Below are 22003 nucleotides of genomic sequence, written 5' to 3'. Positions count from 1 at the left end.
GTGAATAAATATTGGAAAGTCAATTGATTGTTGACTTCAGGAAAGGAAAGCTAAAAGTCCATGGATGTCTATTTTGGCGGGACAGTGGTGGAGAGAGTCAACAGTTTCAAGTTCCTGGCAGAGCACATTCCTGATCATATGTCCTGGGCCCAGCTCATTGTTGCATTCACAAAGAAAGCTCATCATACCTTTACTTCCTTGGAAGTTTGAGGAGATTCAGCATGTCACCAAATACTCTATTAAACCTCTGGGAGGCTGCAGAAAGTGGGGGGCATTGCCTCGTCCATCACATGTATTGAGCTCCTCACCAATGAAGGGATCTACAGGAAGCACTATCTCAAGAAGGCAGCTAGTACCATCAAAATATCCACACTTTCCACCACTTTCTGCTGCCTCCTTCATACTTAGGTGATTGATTTACCGAACCAGGCCATGATGCACTCAGTCACTATGATCTCCACCGCACAGCTGTATAGGTTCAATGGAGCATTTGGTGACCTTGGCCATGCTCTCATCTTGCTGCTAACATTGGAGCAAAGGTATAGAAGCCTGAGAAACATTACCTCAAGGTTCAAAATCAGCTGCTTCCATCAACCATCAGGCTCTTGAACCACTCTGCACAAGCCTAACCACAACCCTATGTCAGCACCAAAACTACTATGACCATTATGTAAGTTTGCACTGTGTCCTTTGGTTTGCACTATTGTGGTCTGCTTACCAGGAATAACTGATAATTAATTGTATTATTATTTATTTATATTTACAGGTTGTGTTGTTATGTTAATGTGCCTGGTATGCTGCAGCAAGTAAGCATTTCATTGTTCCAGTCGAGGAACACATGACAATTAAATACTCTTAACTCTTGACTATCCTTTTGGAGTTAAACTGGAAAGACTGGAAAACATATGAAATCTAAGGAGCTGTTTTAGAGTTTAGTTTAGAGTTTAAAGATACAGCATGGAAACAGGCCTTTCAGCACACAGACTGAACGCCGAACTTCGATCACCCATCAACACACCTTATCCCACTTCCTACACATTAGAGACAATTTTTTATTTATAGAAGTCAATTAACCTACAAACCCGTACATCTTTGGCATGTGTGAGGTAACCAGAGCACCCACGTGGTCACAGGGAGAACATGCAAACTCCACAGACAGCACCTAAGGTTAGGATCGAACCTGGATCTCTGGCACTGTGAAGCTACGGCTCTACTAGATGTGCCACTATATCGCTAATTAGATATGGTAAAAGGGCACAAAACAGCTTTTCAAACTCCTGTGCATTCCCTCTCCTCCTAAAGTCATTGCTTCTTATTGAACTAAAGTCCAATAATCTTCACAATGGATCAAGGCATTTGCGGTAGCCCGTCTGGCTTTCAGCTTGCTTTCCTATGATGTACTTTCTCATACATTTGTTAATCAGGTTCAGGAATTCTGGCTGAGTTTCTACTTGACACCATCCCTGCATGGAATTACTGAGACAAATATGATGTAAGAAAATAACTGCAGATGCTGGTACAAATCGAAGGTATTTATTCACAAAGTGCTGGAGTAACTCAGCAGGTCAGGCAGCAGCTCAGGAGAGAAGGAATGGGTGACGTTTCGGGTTGAGACCCTTCTTCAGAAGACCCATCTGAAGAAGGGTCTCGACCCGAAACGTCACCCATTCCTTCTCTCCTGAGATGCTGCCTGACCTGCTGAGTTACTCCAGCACTTTGTGAATAGAGACAAATATGATACTTTTTAATTGCCAGTGTTATTCCAGCATATGCTTTAAACACTGTGAGATATTCAACAAAATATTAGGTGCAATATCCATGGGATCCCCAGATCCCTTCATATGGCAATGTCCTAGAAAAGGGAATTTACACACCCAGCCCCTTTATATTACCTATGTATATGTGTGTTCCTAATAATCAGTAGCCATTCCATATTGTAAAAGGGATTAAATGATTTTACATGTTATTATGCTCAGAAGATATTATTGACAATCAACTTAGGTCATGCAAGGTTGCCCCTCCACATCTTGAGGGCAATAGATGGCAAAATATTTTCATGGTGGTAGGTTTTGGAGAGAGCATTCTAGAAAGAAAGTGAGGGAGGTAGCAAGGGGATTTATAAAGAGATTTACAGAGCTTAGGACTTTGACAACTAAAGATATAGTAGGTTAAGGAGGCTAGAGATAGCCAAGAATAAAATAAATAATTTTTCACCAAGGGTTATAGTATTTGGTGAATTGTTACATAAATATCAATGGGTGTAGTCGAGGAAGGATTTGACTGTTAAAATGAACATTTTAAATTTGAGGCAACGGTGGATTGGAAGCAAAAGTAAGGTCATAGGTCGTAAGAGATAGGAGTAGAATTAGGCCATTCGGCCCATCAAGTCTACTCCACCATTCAATCATGGCTGATCTATCTCTCTCTCCTAACCCCATTCTCCTGCCTTCTCCCAATAACCTTTGACACCTGGTGCTGATGGTGAGCTGGACAGAGTATATCAAGAAAGAAGCAAAATATTGGATGAGTAGTTTATGCAGGGTTGAAGGTACAGCATAAAAGGTGATGATAACACATGGGTGATAACATAAAATAGGGGATAATGATTCATTTATGGCCTCAAGGGTGGATTTTTGTGGAGAGAAATGATTGTTCTGATAAGCAGGGGAATAGAATGGGTGAACCATTTACAAAGTCGGTTTGGCATGAAGAGCAAGAAGGAAAGTTAAGAGTTTAACATTTTATCAGATTAACTGAATGCCCTCTATTCCATTGCTTCTCCATAGCAAGCAAGTGATGCATTACACTTCGTACCTGATAACTGAACGGTGTTATTTGACTAACATGTTGCTTGTATATAGTATGGGTATGTACAGCGATGTTCGTGATTTGTCTGCAAGGGCGGGTGTGTACCATAATAGTAAGGCTGCTCATCTTTAATGCATTGCCTGTCCTCAGTGCAGTCTGAGGGTCAGAAGGATCACTGTTGGTGCGCTCAACTGTAATGAACAGTAGAAGTATAAAAACATAACAGGGAGCTGCAACACTGGCCACAATCCTTGTTGAATTGATTTGTAGATCTCACTGTACTTCAATATTCCAAGCTGCTCCTCGTGCGGTACTACATGGGGATTAAAATGGGTATATTATTGTGATTCAATCCTACCTGAATCCTTTCAGCTTTACAAAAGTAAGTTAGAACTGACACTGTATAATAAATACATCCTCTTTTCCAACTGCTGAAGAGAACCCAGAGTCATCTATTTTGTTTAACTCCTTACAGTTTTTAAGTGTGAATTCTCTGCCACAGAGGGCAGTGGAGGCCAAATCACTGGATGGATTTAAGAGAGAGTTAGATAGAGCTCTAGGGACTAGTGGAATCAAGGGATATGGGGAGAAGGCAGGCACGGGTTATTGATTGGGGATGATCAGCCATGATCACAATGAATGATTGTGCTGGCTCGAAGGGCCGAATGGCCTCCTCCTGCATCTATTTTCTATGTTTCTATGTTTCTAAGTACGACACTAGCCAGGCTTCAGTGAAAACAGCATTCCTTTTGAGCTGGAAAGTTGTGAGTTCATGCTCCAACTCAAGGAAGCCATTTTGATTTTGGGAGGTGGCATAAAATGGGGGACACTGATTCCGACTAATTAATCCATCCTTCTTATTTTAAGATTTCCTTTGAAGATTAAAGCAGAAATTAGCTCTAACTCATGTGCAGACAATTGTAATGAGAAGAAACCAGAGAACATTTCTTCACAAATCTTGATCAATAAAACATGCTGATTTGCAACCAGACAAATGTTTTTATTTTGTCCCTTATCTTTCTTATCTAACTAACTTCCAAAGCTCTTTGGTTTTAGAAGAATGTTATTTGAGGTGTTCCCCCCTAAAGGGAAAGTATTTTATTGAAAAAATATAGTAATATTACTATTTTGTTTTTGGTTATCTGATTTTCTACAATTATTTAAACAGAACTATGGAAGCCTACACTCTTGGGAATGCACAAACTCATATTAGAACATTTCCCCCGGGCTTGCAGTTGTCCAAAGATCCCCATCTAAGTTGAAACCACTGTTTAACCACAATTAAATCTGCTGCCATATGTTATTCCTGATTTGTTAGCCTGTTTGGCAGGTCCCCAGGCAATCTCTATGACACCTTAATTTGAAAAAAAAAGATTCAAGTTAAGGAAATTATAACTTTGAATAGTGTTATGGTGATTATTCAATTAAAGGACAGAATTATAAAGAATTATAGTTGTAGTATCCAAGATACGACGTGGGTAGCTATAAAAAATCGATGTTTCTGATCTATGAGAAAATCAACTTATGAGCTGACTAACATAAACAAGGTGGACACAAAATGCTGGAGTAACTCAGTGGGACAGGCAGCATCTCTGGAGAGAATGAATGGATGACGTTTCGGGTTGAGACCGTTCTTCAGACTGATGTCAGAGGAGTGGGCGGGACAAATATTGAATGTAATCGGAGACAGTAAGACTAGTCGGAGAACTGGGAAGGGGAAGGGGTGGAGAGAGGCAAAGCAAGGGGTATTTGAAGTTAAAGTCAATGTTCATACTGCTGGGGTGTAAGCTACCCAAGCGAAATATGACGTGCAGTTCCTCCAATTAGCGCTGGGCCTTACTCTGACAATGGAGGATGCCCAGGACAGAAAGGTCAAATTGGGAATGGGAGGGGGAGTTAAAGTGCTGAGCAACCGGGAGGTCAGGCAGGTTAAGGCTAACTGAGCGGAGGTGTTCAACGAAACGATCGCCGAGCCTGTGCTTGGTCTTGCTGATGTACAGAAGTTGACACCTGGAACAGCGGATACAGTTGATGAGGTTGGAGGAGGTGCAAGTGAACCCCTGCCTCACCTGGAAAGACTATTGGGGTCCTTGGATGGAGTTGAGGAGGATGTAAAGGGACAGGTGTTGCATCTCCTGCGGTTGCAGGCAAAAATACCTCAGGATGGGGTGGTTTGGGTGGGAAGGGACGAGTTGACCAGGGAGTTGCAGAGGGACCGGTCTCTGTGGAAAGCAGAAAGGGGTGGAGATGGGAAGCTGTGGCCAGTGGTGGGATCCCATTGGAGGTGGCGAAAGTGTTGGAGGATTATATGCTGTTTGCGACGGCTGATGGGGTGGAAGGTGAGGACAAGGGGAACTCTGTCCTTGTTACGAATGGGGGGAGGGGGAGCAAGAACAAAGCTGTGAGATATCGAGGAGACCCTCGTGGGAGCCTCATCTATAATGGAAGATGAATAACATAATGGATAGCATAACCAGGGTACTGTCGTTACTTTAGTTCTGTGTAAATGCCAGAGGGTGAATGATAGCAAGGACTATTAAGTAGTTTTCATGGATTCATAATATTTTTGATAATAATAAATATGGTAATACTTAACAAATCAATAACCTCTGAACATTAAGTGGTATAACTTTAATGTACAAGAGAATTCATCAATAAAATAGACTTTACTATACATAATAACAGTGATGCTGCATCTTAAGAGTTATGGTCAAAGAATCATACCACAAGGAAACAGACCTTTCAACCAACTCATCCATGCTGACCAAAATGTTCCATCTAAACTGGTCCCTTTTGCCTGCGTTTGGCTCATATCTCTCTAAACCTTTCCTAAACATGTATCTGTCCAATTTTCTTTTAAATGCTGTTATAGTACCTGCCTCAACTATTTCCATTGACTGAAGAGTCTGAATCGGCTTCTGCAGTGGAGGCTGATTCACTGGATGCATTCAAAAGAGAATTAGATAGAGCTCATAGGGCTAGTGGAATCAAGGGGTATGGGGAGAAGGCAGGAGCGGGGTACTGATTGTGGATTATCAGCCATGATCCCATTGAATGGTAGTGGGCCGAATGGCCTACTCCTGCACCTATTGTCTATCTATTGTCTATGTATCTATGTATATGATAGTGGCATTTAAGTGGCTTTGGATAGGCATATGGATGTGCAGAGTATAAGGGGATATAGATTATGCACCAGTAGATAAGATTTGATCTTGGCATCATGTTCGGCACAGGCATGGTGGGCCAAAGGGCATGTTCTTGTGCTGTACTGTTCTATGTTCTATGACTATGTTCTCAGTGCATGTTTTCACACACAACCAAATATCTAGGCCCATTACATCATGGCAGAGTCAAAGAAAATATATACATAGCTAAAAACTAGGGCCAACTTGTGAAAAGTGGGAGAAATGGATAGGATGATACGATACGATAGAACTTTATTTATCCCAGGAGGGAAATTGATCTGCCAACAGTCATAAAACACAATATACATGAAACATGAAACTAAAGTGACGAGTGGAAAGAATTGGGGATGTGCAAAGATTGGGGGCGGGGGGGGGGGGGGGGGGCAGGGGAGTCAGTCTACCCCATGACAGAAGGGGGCAGACTGATACAGTTTGATAGCCATAGGGAAAGAGGATCTCCTGTGGCATTCTGTACTACATCTTGGTGGAACCAGTCTGTTGCTGAAGGAACTCCTCAGGTTGACCAGTGTGTCATGGAGGGGGTGAGCTGCATTGTCCAAGATGCTCCGCAGAGGGGAATGTGTCAAACGATGAGACCATAAAAAAAAAGGGTTAGTTGGGCAGTTAGAGACCAAGAAAGAAAAAAATATATATCTGTTGCAGTAGCAAATGCATCCGAGAGTAAAGTAGAACTGTGGATCACTTTAAAACAGAGTGAGTCAATGTTATTGCAGAGGGTTTAAAATCCTGCATTTGTGGACACATGGAATAAAATTGTGGGGCCTCCAAATGGTCAGATATAACAGATATCTCCTTCATTCCATCCATTCCTCCCATCACCTTCTGTACAACTTAAAATCTTTATCTCTCCCAGTTCTGACAAAGAATTTTTGGACATAAAATATTGACTCAGTTTATCTATCCACCATTGTTGACTGGCTTCATGAAGGTGATAGCACATTGGGTCACATGCCCTAAATATTTATTCTTCCTTCAAACAAGGAGCAGCATCGAAGTTTCATTACTCATGTCACTTGCTCTATTAAGACCTCGATATTCCAATGAAATATAGATGCGATTGTGCTCTTTGCAAAATGTAATGTAAATAAGTCGGCAAATCGGGTAGCACGGCGGCGCAGTGGTAGTGCCTTACAGTGCCAGAGACCCGGGTTCGATCCTGACTAAGGGTGCAGTCTAAACAGAGTTTGCACATTCTCCCTGTGACCGTGTGGGTTTCTTCTGTTGCTCCAATTTCCCCTCACATCCCAAGGATGGCAGGTTTGTAGGTTAATTGGTTTCTGTAAATTGCCCCTGGTGTACAGGATGCATAACTGGGATAACAGAACTAGTATGGATGATCATTGGTCAGTGTGGACGGTGGGCCAAAGGGCCTGTTTCCACGCTGTATATCTAATCTAAACTAAACTAAACCAAGTCACATTGTCAGAGGACAAAGGACGCCATAATACAGTGTAACATGCGCAATGAGTTCCTTACTGTTAGATTTAGAATATACTAGACCAAGTGGACCCGTTGGGCCCAAACCTTGCCTGCATTGGTGCAGCACCCTCACCTCCCCCCCTCCTTCCCCCCTTTTTCCCCATCCACCCCCTCCCTCCTCCCCTCCCCCTCATCCCCTCCCCCTCCCCCTCAACCCCCTTATCCTCCCTCCCTTCACCCCCTCCCTCCACCCCCTCCCCTCATCCCCACTCCATCCTCCTCAACCCCCTTATTCTCCATCCTCCCTCCTCCCCCACCTTCACCCCCCTCCCTCCCTCTTCCCTCCCTAGGAGATAGATTTAAACTTTAAAATGTGAATAACTTTAAAAATATAACACCGATTTCAATAAAACTACTTGCATTACCATTAAAGCAATGACGGTGAGTAAGGTGGGCCTACAATTGTTGGCCAACCGTGTACCGTTTTGGCTGTAGTTCGATCACAAACAAACAAGAGTTTTAGTATATAGATTGTAAGTAGAACTTGCCTATACTCTAGCATTATCCAAAGTCCACCTTAGGCAATATTATAGTGACATTAACCACTTTGCAAGCCATAGTTTGGAATGGTGCATACCTCTGAAATGAGGCCTTTAAATTTCTTTATTTTAGTAAATTACTGAGCCTAAGGCATACATGGGAAATGCTTCCCTGGATACATTCATCACTCAAGCTGCTGGAACATTACTGTGCATTACAAAAGCAAAAGATTGATGGTGTTCATTGTTCACGGAAGCCAGAGGTATGTTGCTTAACACTTCACAAATATTATAATGTAAGCAGAATTGATTCAGTGAAAGAAAGTGCGGTGACAATAATTTTTTTGCATTTCTTTTTTTTAAACGAAAAATTATATATATATATATAGCTATAGCTGTGGTGTCAAAAACTTCTGAATGTACCAAGCCCTTTATAGCTCATGAAATACCTTTAAAGTGCAGTCATGTATATAATAGCGAAAACAGAGCAGCCATTTCATGTTTCCCATTCCCCTATCTCCTTCCATCTATATCCACATTTTATGCCTCTTCTATCTTTATCTGCTAATTTCACACTTCTTGTCTTTGCATCTCTGGCCTTTTTCCAACCATCTGCCAATTAAGCCTCCCCTCTCCCCCCCACCCCCTTCACCTATATCCACCTATCTCTGGCTAGGCTTCCCACCCTCCCACCTCTCTTCCAGCTTCCTCCCCCCGACTCTAAAGAAAGGACCAGAGCCAAAATGTCACCTCCCCATGTTCTCCGGAGATTCTGCCTGGCCAGCCTTGTATTTTACATAAATGACAATACTCGAACTGTTGAACAGAAACAAAAGTAGTTTCAGAGATGACAATGCAAGAGAACTTACTGATTCCAATGGTGGTGGTGATCTTAACTGCAATTTCTGGAACTCCACATGGCATAAATAATGGCTGCAATATGTACTGACCAAATGCCAAGGATATAACAGCAGTGGCGGCAGGTCTGCACAGAAAGCAATATGATAATATTATTTTTGGTGAGGTACAGGTACAATGAAAAATCTTACTTGCAGAAGCATCACTAGCACATTGACTCAGACAAACAGAAATTATACACAATATACTGTATATCTGTAAGTTACACAACACATTCAAAAAGGAAGAAGACAAAGTAATGTGCAAGTAAAGTAAGACATTAGCGCAGAAAGGCATAACGAAAATTTGTTTGAAATTGAAGCAAACACAAAGCAAGGTAGAATGAAAGAGGTTAAATAAAGAGGGACAACTAAAAAAAACACCCTGGTCATTGGCAATTTTTTTAAATCACAAAAGTTGTCCAAATCACATTATCATTGATTATATCCAAAGACACAAGAAACTGCAGACATTGGAATCTTGAGCAAAACTCAAAGAGCTGCAGTCCTTCCATAAGCTAGGTCCTTCTATAAGTTAGGGTACTGCCCAATTTACCGCTACCCCATTGTGGACTTTGTCCATGACACTAATGGCTCAAATGCTGCAAACTCTATTTCCATACTCTATATCTTCCCCTTTGCTCTCTCAATCATATTCGAGTTTAACTTGTTTGTATTTATGTTTGTATATCTGATCTGTTTGGGTAGCATGCAATACAAAACTTTTCACTGTGCTTGGTACACATGACAAAAATAAACATAAAACTAAACCTAATTCAACAGGTCAGGCAGTATCTGTGGAGGGAATCAACAACTTATGTTTCGAATTGGGACCCTTCTTCAGTTTCCAGCACTTTGTCCCCTCAATAATTGTTCTGAGGAAGGATACACTCCAAATTTGTTTACCTTGAGCAGGCAAAGTTAAATCAAAGAAAGATACAAAATGCTGGAGTAACTCAGCAGGACAGGCAGTATATCTGGTTAGAAGGAATGGGTGATGTTTCAGATCAAGACCCTTCTTCAGTTAAATCAAAGTGTTCTTTTAATTATTCATGAGTGTGCCCAACAGAAAAAGCTAACAAATTAGGAGCATGCATTTTGAAATTCAATTGTGTTGTATTTGATTTTGCCTCCTTAAAAACAAAGTGAAGGTGGCGCATGGTGAACGTTATGATTGATGGAGTATCTCCTCCTCCTCCTGTTCATTCTCTATGTCGAATATATCCCACAAAAGAGTTGATGATCTTCCAGCAGCAGCTGTTATTTGACCCAGCCTACTGCTCTGGAGCTTAGGAGTCCTATTTTCAGGATATATTTTGACAATGCCACTCCATTTGTTTGTAGGTTAATTGGCTTGGTATAAATGTAAAATTGTCCCTAGTGTGTAGGGTAGTGTCAACATGCGGGAATCGATGGTCGGCGCGGACACGGTGGGCCGAAGGGCCTGTTTCCGCGCTGTATCATTAAACTTAACTAAACTAGATCCATTCCTTTCCAGACCTTGGCAAATGCACTTTCCACGCCGAGCTGCATGATGACTACCCCACCAGGTATGGCTTGAGAGCCGCATGCAGTGACCACGCACAAAGGGTATGACAGGGAAGGATCTTCTTGCCGCACAGAACAAATGTTATTTTTTCTTAAAAAATTGCAAATATAGAACATTCAAATGTCCCTTTTACAACACAAAACACTTTGTTCCATTTGCATAAATTTACATTATATCAGCATGAATTCAAATTTTCTTTCATGTGTCCAATCAGTCTGAAGAATGGTCCTACCCGTGCCTTCCATGCCTTCTAGATATGGTTCCTGACCTTCTGAGTTACTTCAGCACTTTGAATTGGTTTTGCAACCCAGTTTCTTTGCATCTCAATGTGCAGTTGAGCAGTAGGAGGAGGCAAAGTTGTGGCCTTTCCCTCAGCCTACTCTGCAGCTGTATTCAATTTCAGTGCATCCCTTAGTACATAGTCCTGGATCTTATATTGTACCAATCTGCAACAGTAATTTGTGAACAGTTCCTGGCACTGAAAGGCACAGCAAGTTTCAGGCATAACAAAGTGCACGTGATAATCTCCTCGCAGCAATCCTGGGTTATGCAACTGTACAGAATGCAGCTTGGCAAAGGCCCCTGCATCCTTTTCCAGACATTCTAGCCAAACACATATCCCAGAAGGGATGGATAGCAGCCATCTCAAGGATAGTGTGCAGTGGCATTGGCACTCCAGCTATGCACAAAGGATCCTTCTTACATCTGTTGAAAGAAGTCTTGGTACCCGTTGAAAGAATAAATGACCTTCTCTGACTACATCCCTTGTCAGAAGCAATCTACTTTCTCAACCTCTTTAAATTGAATGTGATTTAAGAGAAATAAAAGAAAATGTGCAGGTTGACATGTCAGCCCCATTCCCGAATGAGGGTCTGCACCTGATTTTATTTTAAGATATATGTTGTAAATAATCCTTTTTGTAACATTATAAATCGCTTTTGAAGAGGGATGTTGTTTGAAAATTAAAGTCTCCAAAAGATCAGAAAATCGCTAAAGATCATTGTGGTCATGTTATTTCTCATCTATGTGATAAAACCTTTAAAAAAATTATTATTTCTCCTCCTGAAATCAAATGCCACAGCAGCAAGTGAAAGGTTGGAACCATTCCCCATTCAAATTCAGTACAACAATGTTATTAGAAAGCTGGGCACCAGCCAGCGCAGGTAGCTTGGGTGAGTGTTTTATAAACAAAGGTGTGCCTCTTGACAAAATGAGTACAACTTGTTCACATTTCCAGATTGATCTTAGTTCAATCAGACAAGAATTCCTAAAGTGTGCTGCCAATATCACGCGAAACAACCATAACCTCTGGTGACAGTTAGACTTACACTGCCTTCCAAAGACGTGGGTGTTTTCCCTCTGTGTCAGAACTAATGCCTGCAGTGCCTAGAAGCACATTAAAGTAGCAACTTGCCTAAACAGTATTGAGAAGTAAGCAGAGAATGGGGATTAATGGATCATTTTCATTTTGGCAAACTTTAACAAGCAGGCTTTCCTGAGGAATCTGAAATGGAGCCTCAAATGATTAGAATCTACTGACAAAAGAGATCAGTGGCCTTCCCTGCAAGATCGGTAGTGGTTGCCCCAGCCCCTACGGTGGGCCTGAGTATGGTCGAGAACATGGACAGTTGTGGGGATGGAGTGTGACTGCGGAAAGGGTCTAAACATGCAGAGGGAACGCTGATGGGAAAGCAGATGGGAGGGCAGATGTAGCACAATAGGGTCAGAACATGGTAGGAATGGGAGACACACAAAGCTGGACTAACTCAGCGGGACAGGCAGCATCTCTGGATAGAAGGAATGGCTGACATTTCGGGTTGAGACCCTTCTACAGAATAGACCCAGGTGTGCAGACAAAATGGAATGGGAATGCGGCGGGTGTGCGGGCAGAGCGGAATGGGAAATGGCCCGGGTGTGGTGACAGAATAGAATGGGAATAGGGCCAAGCGTGGAGACAGTGCGGAATGGGAATGGGACCAGGTGCAGTGAGAGATGTAGGTGGTTCTAAGGACAGAGCACAGTGAGGATGGGGTGAGACATATGGATAGAAGAGAGTGGGAATGGCACATAAGTGACTTTTCGACAGGTATATGTACATGCAGAGAATGGAGGGATAGGGATTATGTGCACATAGATAAGAGATGGTCTTAGCATCATGTTTGGTGGACATAGTGGGCTAAAGGGCCTGTTCTTGTGCTGCACTGCTCTATGTTCTAAGCGGCCTGGTATATGGAGAGAGCTAAGTGGGGGATGGGCCTAGTGTACTGAGACTGCAGGGTGGGAAAAGCACTGGGTATGCAGACAGAACATGGTGGCAAAGGGGCCGAGAGCAGGAGAGAGTTGGGGCAGGAGCTTGGCAAAGAACGTGGCTCTGCCTGGTACCCAAGGAACAGAAATGGGAGCTGAAGACTAATATGAGGCTAGTGTCTGGCCATGTGTGGCAAGAGCTTAAAGGAGTGTAATGGCTGAAGAGGGTGGGTGGGGAGAGGGAGTGGAGGAGAGGGTGATCCAGATAAGGATAAGAGGAAGGTAGGAAGAGTGATCTGATCATGTGACCTCCTCGCACATCACTGAGTGTTGCAGAGTGGATCAAAATCTAGGCAGGCTCAAGTGGACAGCAAGAGGAATATATAGTGATCACAATCCATCAGGGGGCCTAGATTATAGATACAAAATCTGGAGTAACTCAGCGGGTCAGACAGCATCTCTGGAGAAAAGGAATAGGTGACGTTGTACGTATCAGGGCAAATGGGACGAGATGACATTTCCATGACTCGTGCACTGTGGTTTACATACAATCATTTACCACATAACCAAATCAGCTACAGGTTAGGGTTTACACCTACAGCAACCAGAAACTCAGAGGAGCACATCTTCTGTTCACTTCCAAACTCATCCAGAAGCTTAGACCATTACCATAAGGAATTTAATTTTCAGACAAAAATGGGCACAATGATGAAACAACTTTCTCCTCTTCCTTTTCTTGGCTAAAATTTTGAAGCATCGAAACATCTCTTTCCAGTCAAGCTCCAATTTTCTGAGCCAATTTGTGGCCATTGAAGTTGGTCAACTGATGCAATCAGCCACAAGTAGTTTTATTTACAGACAGCTTAGATGTACTGAACTTTTCATGTTATCTAATGCCACCAACTGTTACCCTGCACACACACCAAAATGTTCTGGTGGCTGCAATGTACCTACTTAGTTTTGTTCCCCTCTAAAAGAACTGTGTATGTCCTTGCCCATGGTACTCGTCTGCAGCCTCTGAAGCCAATTTGCTGCTTCTGCTTGTGTAGTTTTAGTTGGCATTCTCTCCGCTGCCCTCTTTTGCTTGTGCTCTATACTCAGCACATCACGACTGACTCCATGGTTGCTAACCCTGTTGGTTAACTAGAACATTTACTGGCTTGGTACAACCTTTTTCTCAAAATGATGTATCTACCCTTTACATCTTCGTTACCAGTTTCTCATGCTAATGCATTATAATTCGGCTGCATTATAATTATGCCAATGCATTAAGGTTAATTCTTATATTCCAATGACATAGACTACCAAAAATAGAATGAAACAAGAATCATCGTATTCATTCCATTTTGTCTTCTTACACACATCTACATACTACATCTATCTACATACATCATAGTTTCATGTGAAATGATTTAAAGTTGCTGGCATTTGGTGAGAAGCCATATGCACTCATAATATTCCTTATGAATGCGTGCACATATACCTATCACCTCATGGTATACATATATTTTTCAGACAATTATTGGGAGAGCTAATGTCCCTGCTTGCAAGTGTCCCTGATTCGGGGTGAGCGGAGCAGGTTTTCAGTTCTTCTAATATAGCATTGAGCTGAAACATTGCCTGCTGTGTGGAGTAGTAGGGTCATAGAGTCATACAGCACGGAAACAGGCCCTTCGGCTCAACTTGTCCATGCAGACTAATATGTCCCATCTACACATCTACAAACTGCTACTTTGGGACATTGAGGAAACGTTACTCCCTTGTCATGTATCTCTACACTGTAAATGCATTGATTGTAATCATGTATTGTCTTTCTGCTGACTGGTTAGCACGCAACAAAGGTTTTTCACTATACCTCCGTACACATGACAATAAACGAAACCAAACTGAAACACTTGGTCAATCTTCAAGGGTATTATGATGCAAGTCCTAAAAACTCATACTTCAACAGTATTAGTTGGCGAAGGTAATTGCTGCTCAAATGATCAATTATCCAGTTGACTAATTTTATGATATGATTTATGGAATCACTCCTCAGGTAGACACACTTTAAATTGACCGAGCAATTGATTGTTCTAAACTTTTGAGCAATACCTGGTTAATAATTTATCAACTTATGAACTGATAACTAATCAAGAGATATAGGAATAAGCAGGAAACTAGAGTTGAGCCCATACTCAGATAAACTGTGATATTGCATGGTAGAGCAGGTTTCAGGACCCTCTCTTACGTCTATGATTACATTTAAAAAATCTTTCTCTTTAAGGTCTGAGGTCGTACATTGCTTTTAGAATTTTAAGTTGTTACACATTTGTGAGAAGTGAGCGTTTGTAAAGCAACTTTTAATAGGAAAGTGCTTTTGTCAATTACTCCGCAAAAGTTACTCTCCTTCTCTATTGCTAAAAATAACACACTGACTAATTGGTAAATGTTCTTCTCTACTAAAAGTTGCTTTACAAATGCTCACTTTTAGCAAATGTGTAACAATTTAAGCATACAAAAAAAAATCAATGTACTACAAAGGAAACAGAGTTGGAAGCCATCATTGTACACATGGTAATTGATGCTGAATGCAATATGTCTATTCTTAACACCATGTCTTGAACCAGGATTTCATGATCAGCTTTAGTTGGGTTTTTGCCCCCATGTCTCTCTCTCTCTCAGCATTATCCCAAACATCTCTTAGGTTTCTCAATGACTTCCATCACTGGTTCAAAACACTGATTATCTTCTCTTTAAGAAGTTTAAAAAGTTCATCATGACCTGAATTATTGCAGGTTATTTTCAACTGAAACATCTGAAATTGCCTGTGATTGATATGCCAAGTAATTGCAGCACAAGCTACTTAAGAATAATGGTATAATGATTACATTAACAATTAGTAATCCAGAGAATAAAGTTCAAATCCTACTATGGAGGCCATGAAATTTAAATTTAATTAATTAAAAACAACTAATCTTTGTACTAATCCGATCGATACAAAACTATAATTTTTTTAAAAAATCTGTTGATTAATGTTCTGCAGGGGAGGATATCTACCATCCTTACGTGATCTGTCTTATGTGACCAACATTTAAATACACGTAAGACCTGTCCCTACACTTTCTCCCTCTTCTAGCTTCAGGAACCCCAATAACCCTTCCAGGTGAGACAGGTTTACTTGCGCCTCTTCCAACTTTTTCTACTGCATTCATTTCTCTCAATGAGACCTATGCTGAATCCGTGAGACCAAGTGTGGACTCATGGTTGTTTCGCTGAACAATTGCTTTCTCTCTGCCACTGCGTGCTGGAGCTTCCGGTTGTTAACCATTTTAGCTTCCCTTCCCACTCCCAGAGTGAGGCCACACACAAACTAGAAGAACAACACCTCATATTCACATTGGGTAGGCTACAACCCAACAGCATGAACATTGAATTCTTCAATTTCAGATAAAAAATATTCCTTCTTCTGCCAACCCCCCACCGCATGTGCACAACCGTTGTTTCACTCACCTTTCCCCCATACACGCCATTCGTTTCCAGTTATGATCCCTCCCCAGGTTTTACATTTCATTCCCCATCATCCTTCTTATGAAAATCCACATTTACACCCTTTTGTCTCCACTTCAGCTCCAGCCTTGGTTACTATCTCCATCTATCTCACCTCCTCACCTGAATCTACCCATTACTTGCCAGTTCTTGCCTCACCCATTTCTCTCTGTTTTATTTACCAGCTATCACCCTTCTGCTCCATCAATCTGAAGAAGGGTCCTGACCCGAAACAGCTGTGCATTTACCTCCACAGATGCTGCCTGGCCTGTTGAGTTACCCCAGCAATTTTGTGTTTTTAGCTTCAGATTCTTTCTTAATACCTTGTCTTTACACCTGAAGATGTAGGGTTTCTCCAGGATGAGGGAAGGATCAAAGTGGGTCAATAATTCAGAAAATCAACCAGAAAGTTTTGAAAACATAGCTAATCAGCCTTGATACGAGGAGCATTTTCAAACCAAGGCCTTGAGATTCTATTGTACTTTCACTAGTCTGTTGGCAGCAAAAACCTGGAGGATCATGTGGACAGATTTAGGCCAAAGTGCATATTTAAAATTGTGAAAAGGCACCATGTGATTTCTTACTGCCTTAACCAGAAGTGCACAAATGCAGATTTATACATGACAGCACCAAATCCAAGAAATCAAGGAAAAAAAGTAGATAACGCCACTCTTCATATTGCCTCCAACGTATTTTCGAAGGAAAGGTTAATCATGGAAATGACCATAGATTCTTGAAATCTGTTTAGATGTGATGGGTTCAGATTTCCAATCAATCTAAAGAAAACACAAACAACAACTGTGTACAGACCGAACTGCTGGAGGAATTTAGCGGGTCAGGCAGCATCTGTGGAAGCAAAGGGATGCTCGCTCCTTCGGATCAAGAGCCTGCCAGAGGACGCTGGTCCTGCACCTGTTCTCATGCATAGTCTTGACCCAATATGACAATGCTCCTTTTGCCTCCCCAGATGCTGTTTGACCGGCTGAGTTCGGCTTTTGCTTATTTTGCCCCAGATTTCAGCACCTGCAGTCTCCTCCAACTCTACAATGGAGCACATGGTACACAGATGGATCTTCCCTGCCTGTAAGCAATAAGCCTTCAGAAATCTACTCACCTTATGACGATCAGTTCCACCCAGACTCTAACAAATGCGGGCAGTGGACCAAAGGCTTCCAGGATATATGTGTAATGGCCACCCGACTTAGGTATACTTGTTCCAAGTTCAGCATATGACAGTGCTCCTGATAACAAAAAAAGAGCAGAGGAATAAAAACACAGTCACTTCCCAAAAAGTTATCCTAATATATTCATAAATGAATAAAGATTAATTTCTGGTATCTGGTACTTTCTTACAAAATCAAATGACCTTGAAACTACTTAGTCTTTCCAATGAAATTAATTCTCAATTATTTCTGCCATGGTTGGAAGTGGGGTGGAGTGTAAGTGAGCTCGGGTCAAGTCAATCACGTTTATTGTCATATGCACAAGCGTGGTGGGATACTTGCTGCAGCATCAGAGCCAAGTAGACTCAGATAAGACACAAAAGCATCAATCATTTCTAAATTACTCATATGTTGCATATAATTTCTACAAGATAGAGAAAAATAGAGTTGCAATATTAAAGTGACACACCATATTGCAAAAAAAAACTTTGTGTATTTGAGGGAGTGCAGCCTTGTAGGTTCACTAGGTTAATTCCCGGAATGGTGGGACTGTCGTATGTTGAAAAACTGGAGCGACTGGGCTTGTATACACTGGAATTTAGAAGGATGAGAGGAGATCTTATTGAAGCATATAAGATTATTAAGGGATTGGACACGCTGGATGCAGGAAACATGTTGGGGGAGTCCAGAACCAGGGATCACAGTTTAAGAATAAGGGGTAGGCCATTTAGAAAGGAGATGAGGAAAAACTTTTTCATCCAGAGTTGTAAATCTGTGGAATTCTCTGTCTCAGAAGGCAGTTTACTCAGAGGGTGGTGGCTGTATGGAATGAGCTTCCGGTGGAAGTGGTGGAGGCAGGCTCGATTTTATTATTTAAGAGTAAATTGGATAGATATATGGATGGGAGGGGATTGAAGGGTTATGGTCTGAGAGCAGGTAGATGAGACTAGGTCAGAGAAAGTGGTCGGCGTGGACTGGTAGGGCCGAACGGGCCTGTTTCCGTGCTGTAATTGTTATATGGTTATATGGTTATATAGTGGAGTCCAATTCTCTAGATGCTTTCAAGAGAGAGTTAGATACTCTTGATGATAGCAGAGTTATGGGGTATGGGGAAAGGGCAAGAATTTGGTACTGATTGTGGATGATCAGCTATGATCACATTGAATGGCGGTGCTGGCTTGAAGGGCTGAATGGCCTACTCCTGCACCTATTGTCTATTGTCTATTGAAAAGGATCCGTGCATTAAAGTAACACTGGAATGTTCAGAGAACCTCATTGATAATTAGCTGCAGCCCATCGATACATAGCAAGTGCCCATGAACAGCAATGAGATGAACCAAGATCATCTGTTTTGGGATGGGCATTGACTTAGGGAAGTCTCTTCATCCAAAAATCTGCCATGGCATCTATTATGTCCATCTGAATTAGTTACAGTGTTGTATTTAATACTAGACCAAATGGACCCGTTGTGCCCAAACCTCTCCTGCATTGGTGCAACACCCTCTCCTCCCCCCCTCCTCAATTCTTCCCCCTCCCCCCTCCTCCCTCCCTCCCCCTCCCCTCCCCTCCATCCCCCTCAACCCTCCTTATCCTCCTACCTCCCTCCCCAGGAGATAGATTTAAACTTTTAAATGTGAATAACTTTTAAAATATTACACCGATTTCAATGAAACTTCTTCCATTAGCACGAAAGGGACGACGGTGAGTAAGGTGGGCCTAAAATTGTCGCGCTATCGTATACCGTTTTGGCTGTAGTTCAGGAACAAACAAACAAACGAGAGTTTTAGTATATAGATGCCATGCATGCCTTCTGCAATCCATTGCCGAGTCAATATTACATTAGCTGTTATCCTAGATTATGAATTCATGTTCTAAGTGTAATTTATAATCTACTGATTTAGAGGCAAAAATACAATGATTACAATGTAATGTTCCAGTCCCTTTAACACATCTCAACACATGATGATCATTCAAAGCTACAACACAGTAATTTCTGTTGGAAATATATGCTTGTGGACTTTGGGGTAAGGATAGAATTGGACTTAGAGATACACAAGGAACTGCAGATGCTGGAGACAAAAGGAACTGCAAATGGTGGACAGAATTAAACTGTTTTTTAACTGTTGTGCCATATGTTAAAATCACTAACTGAAATTCATTGTTAAGTCTCACACAAATATAGGGATAAAAATTAGAAAATAAAATTGAGATCAAGATATTCCTAAATTGAAAGACTTTAATTGATGAATGATCCACGATGTTTGAGAGAAAACACCTTTGCCAGCAGCGTAAAGAGTGTGCTACATGAGAGTATGTCTGTATTTGAAGCAGCCACTTCCCATTTCGATAGAAGAGATTATTGAAGGATAACCTCAATCTTTGTTCATTTAAAATGAATGGATTTGGGTAATGAGTGACTGATCAGCTCTGCGATATATCCCCAACAGAAGCCAAAGTTAAAAATGGCAGCAGGGTTCCTTCTCACTAATGAATACTGGTGCATCACCAACAGAATTTATTAATAACTGCATATACACATCCTGCAAATATTTCTGATGGCTGTTGAATTTTACTAGGTTTCATTTCTCAACATTAATGGGTATTGAGCCACAAAAGTAACAATCTGGTTGGTTACGTATTATAAAATTCAAAATATTGAGTGTTAATTTGTCAATGCCAGTCATATAAAATGGGCTCAGAAAGAATTGGAAGTATTACAATGCGCACCTACTTTTTTCCTATAGTAATGGTAATGATTTCTGATAGTAACATACTGATAGAACATGTTCATTTCAAACTACGAGTAACTAAATACACTCTTGAATTTTGCTGAAATTGGTCACCATCATGAACTTGAAAACACAGGAAACTGCAGCGGCTGAAACCTCAAACAAAAAAATGCCGCTGGAGCAAGTCAGTGTCTGGGGAGGTAATGGATAAGACATTTCATGTCAGGATACTTCTTCAAACTGATTTAGTGGGGAGAAAGATGCAAACAGATGCAGGGGTTGGGCAAGCCCTGGCAAGTTTGGTGAATACAGGGGAGGGACTTGATTAGCAGATGGGTGGAGTAAGCCTGGCAAGTGATTTAATTTAGTTAATGTAGAGATACAGCAACGAAACAAGCCTTTTGGCCCTCCAGGACCATTGGGGACTAAATGGTGTACTTAGTAACTTTGTCGGTCCCCTATATGTGGTGGCTCTTTGCATACTTGTGTGTGCAAAACAAAGAATCTCACTGACATGTCACATATGATAATAAAGTATCATTCAAAATTGTTTTGCCAGAAAAGTTTACTCTTTTCATCTCAAAGTGCTTTTGAATTGAAGGTTTTCTACCAGGGCGGCAGATAGCAGTATAGATTTCCTGTACATGGCATATTTCAGGATCAGAGAGATTTATGATATACTGGAGGCCATGTGGCTCATCACAGCTCTGCTGTTAAAAAAGAGAAATGTAACCCAATCTCCCGTCCAACATGATTCATAACTGCAAGCCATGGCTCTTTAAGTACACATCTAAGTATTGTTTAAGTATGATTCAGGTTTCTGCCTCCATCACACCTCCAGGCAGTGAGTTCCAGGTCCCAACTATTCTCCGGATGAAAAAGGTTTTCCTTATCTCATTCTAATCCATCGTACATTCCTTTAAATCTCTGACCTTGGATGCTTTATCCATCTGCTGGGGGTGTATAGATCTTGTGTATATTTTCTATGTAGTCCTCTCATAATATTGGTTACCAAAGTTAAGTCTTTCCCCACCTTCTTTCAAAAAACTAGCTCATCCAATCTTCTCTCGCAACTGTAAATTTCCAATATCCTCTGCAGTCTCTCTTATACAATCACATTGAGTGAATGATTGAAAGATACAGCATGGAAATAGGCCTTTCTAACCACCATGTCCACGGCAATCATTGATCACCTGTTCACATTAGTTCTATGTTATCCCACTTTTGCATTCCCCTCATATATTATGGGCAATTTATAGTGGCCAATTAACTTACAAGCCTGTGTATCAAGGACATTAAATGCTGGTTTACATTGAAGATAAACACAAAATGCTGGAGTAACTCAGCAGGACAGGCAACATCTCTGGAGAGAAGGAACAGATGACGTTTTCGGATCAAGACCCTTCTTCAGATTCAGAATCAGGGAAGAGGGAGTCTAACGATATGGAGGGGTAATGTGTGGAAACACAGATCAAAGCAGAAGTTGATAATAAATGTAGAATGGTTCTACAAGCCTGCACGTCTTTGGAATGTAGGAGGAAACCAGACCACCTGTAAGAAACCCGCAAGGTTACAGGGAGAAGGTGCCATCTTCACCCAGCGGTATGAATATTGCAGATAGACACAAAATGCTGGAGTAACTCGGCGGGCCAGGCAGCATCTCTGGAGAAAAGGAATGGGCGACGTTTCGGGTCGAGACCCTTCTTCAGACTGAATGTTGATTTCTCTCATTTCAAGTAACCTTTGCATTCCCTCTCTCTCCAACCTTCCCCCACCCTAGTCATCCTGATAGTTCCACTGTTTGCATCCATACATCCCTTTGTTATCACCTCTTCCACAGCCAACAATGGACCATTGTGGGCTCCACATTTCCTTGGTCATCGGTACTGGCTCTGATTTGTCCTGAACCTTTTCATACC

At 41.6% G+C, this 22003-nt stretch overlaps 1 protein-coding gene across 1 annotated transcript in view; it reads right to left on the bottom strand.

Annotated features, from left to right (window-relative positions):
- The window catches only part of slc7a11 (solute carrier family 7 member 11), a 153485-nt gene that overhangs the window by 123393 nt on the left and 8089 nt on the right, over positions 1-22003 (bottom strand). The window contains exons 2-3 of the mRNA XM_078404639.1: positions 17307-17433; positions 8842-8957 (exon numbers count right to left, since the gene is read on the bottom strand). Coding sequence (XP_078260765.1) covers positions 8842-8957; positions 17307-17433 — 243 coding nt within the window. The remainder of the gene's footprint in view (positions 1-8841; positions 8958-17306; positions 17434-22003) is intronic.

This window comes from Rhinoraja longicauda, chromosome 1, assembly GCF_053455715.1.
Source record: "Rhinoraja longicauda isolate Sanriku21f chromosome 1, sRhiLon1.1, whole genome shotgun sequence".
Lineage (NCBI taxonomy): Eukaryota > Metazoa > Chordata > Chondrichthyes > Rajiformes > Arhynchobatidae > Rhinoraja > Rhinoraja longicauda.
Note: the sequence above shows the minus strand (reverse complement) of the source record. Positions and strands in the feature narration are given on the sequence as shown.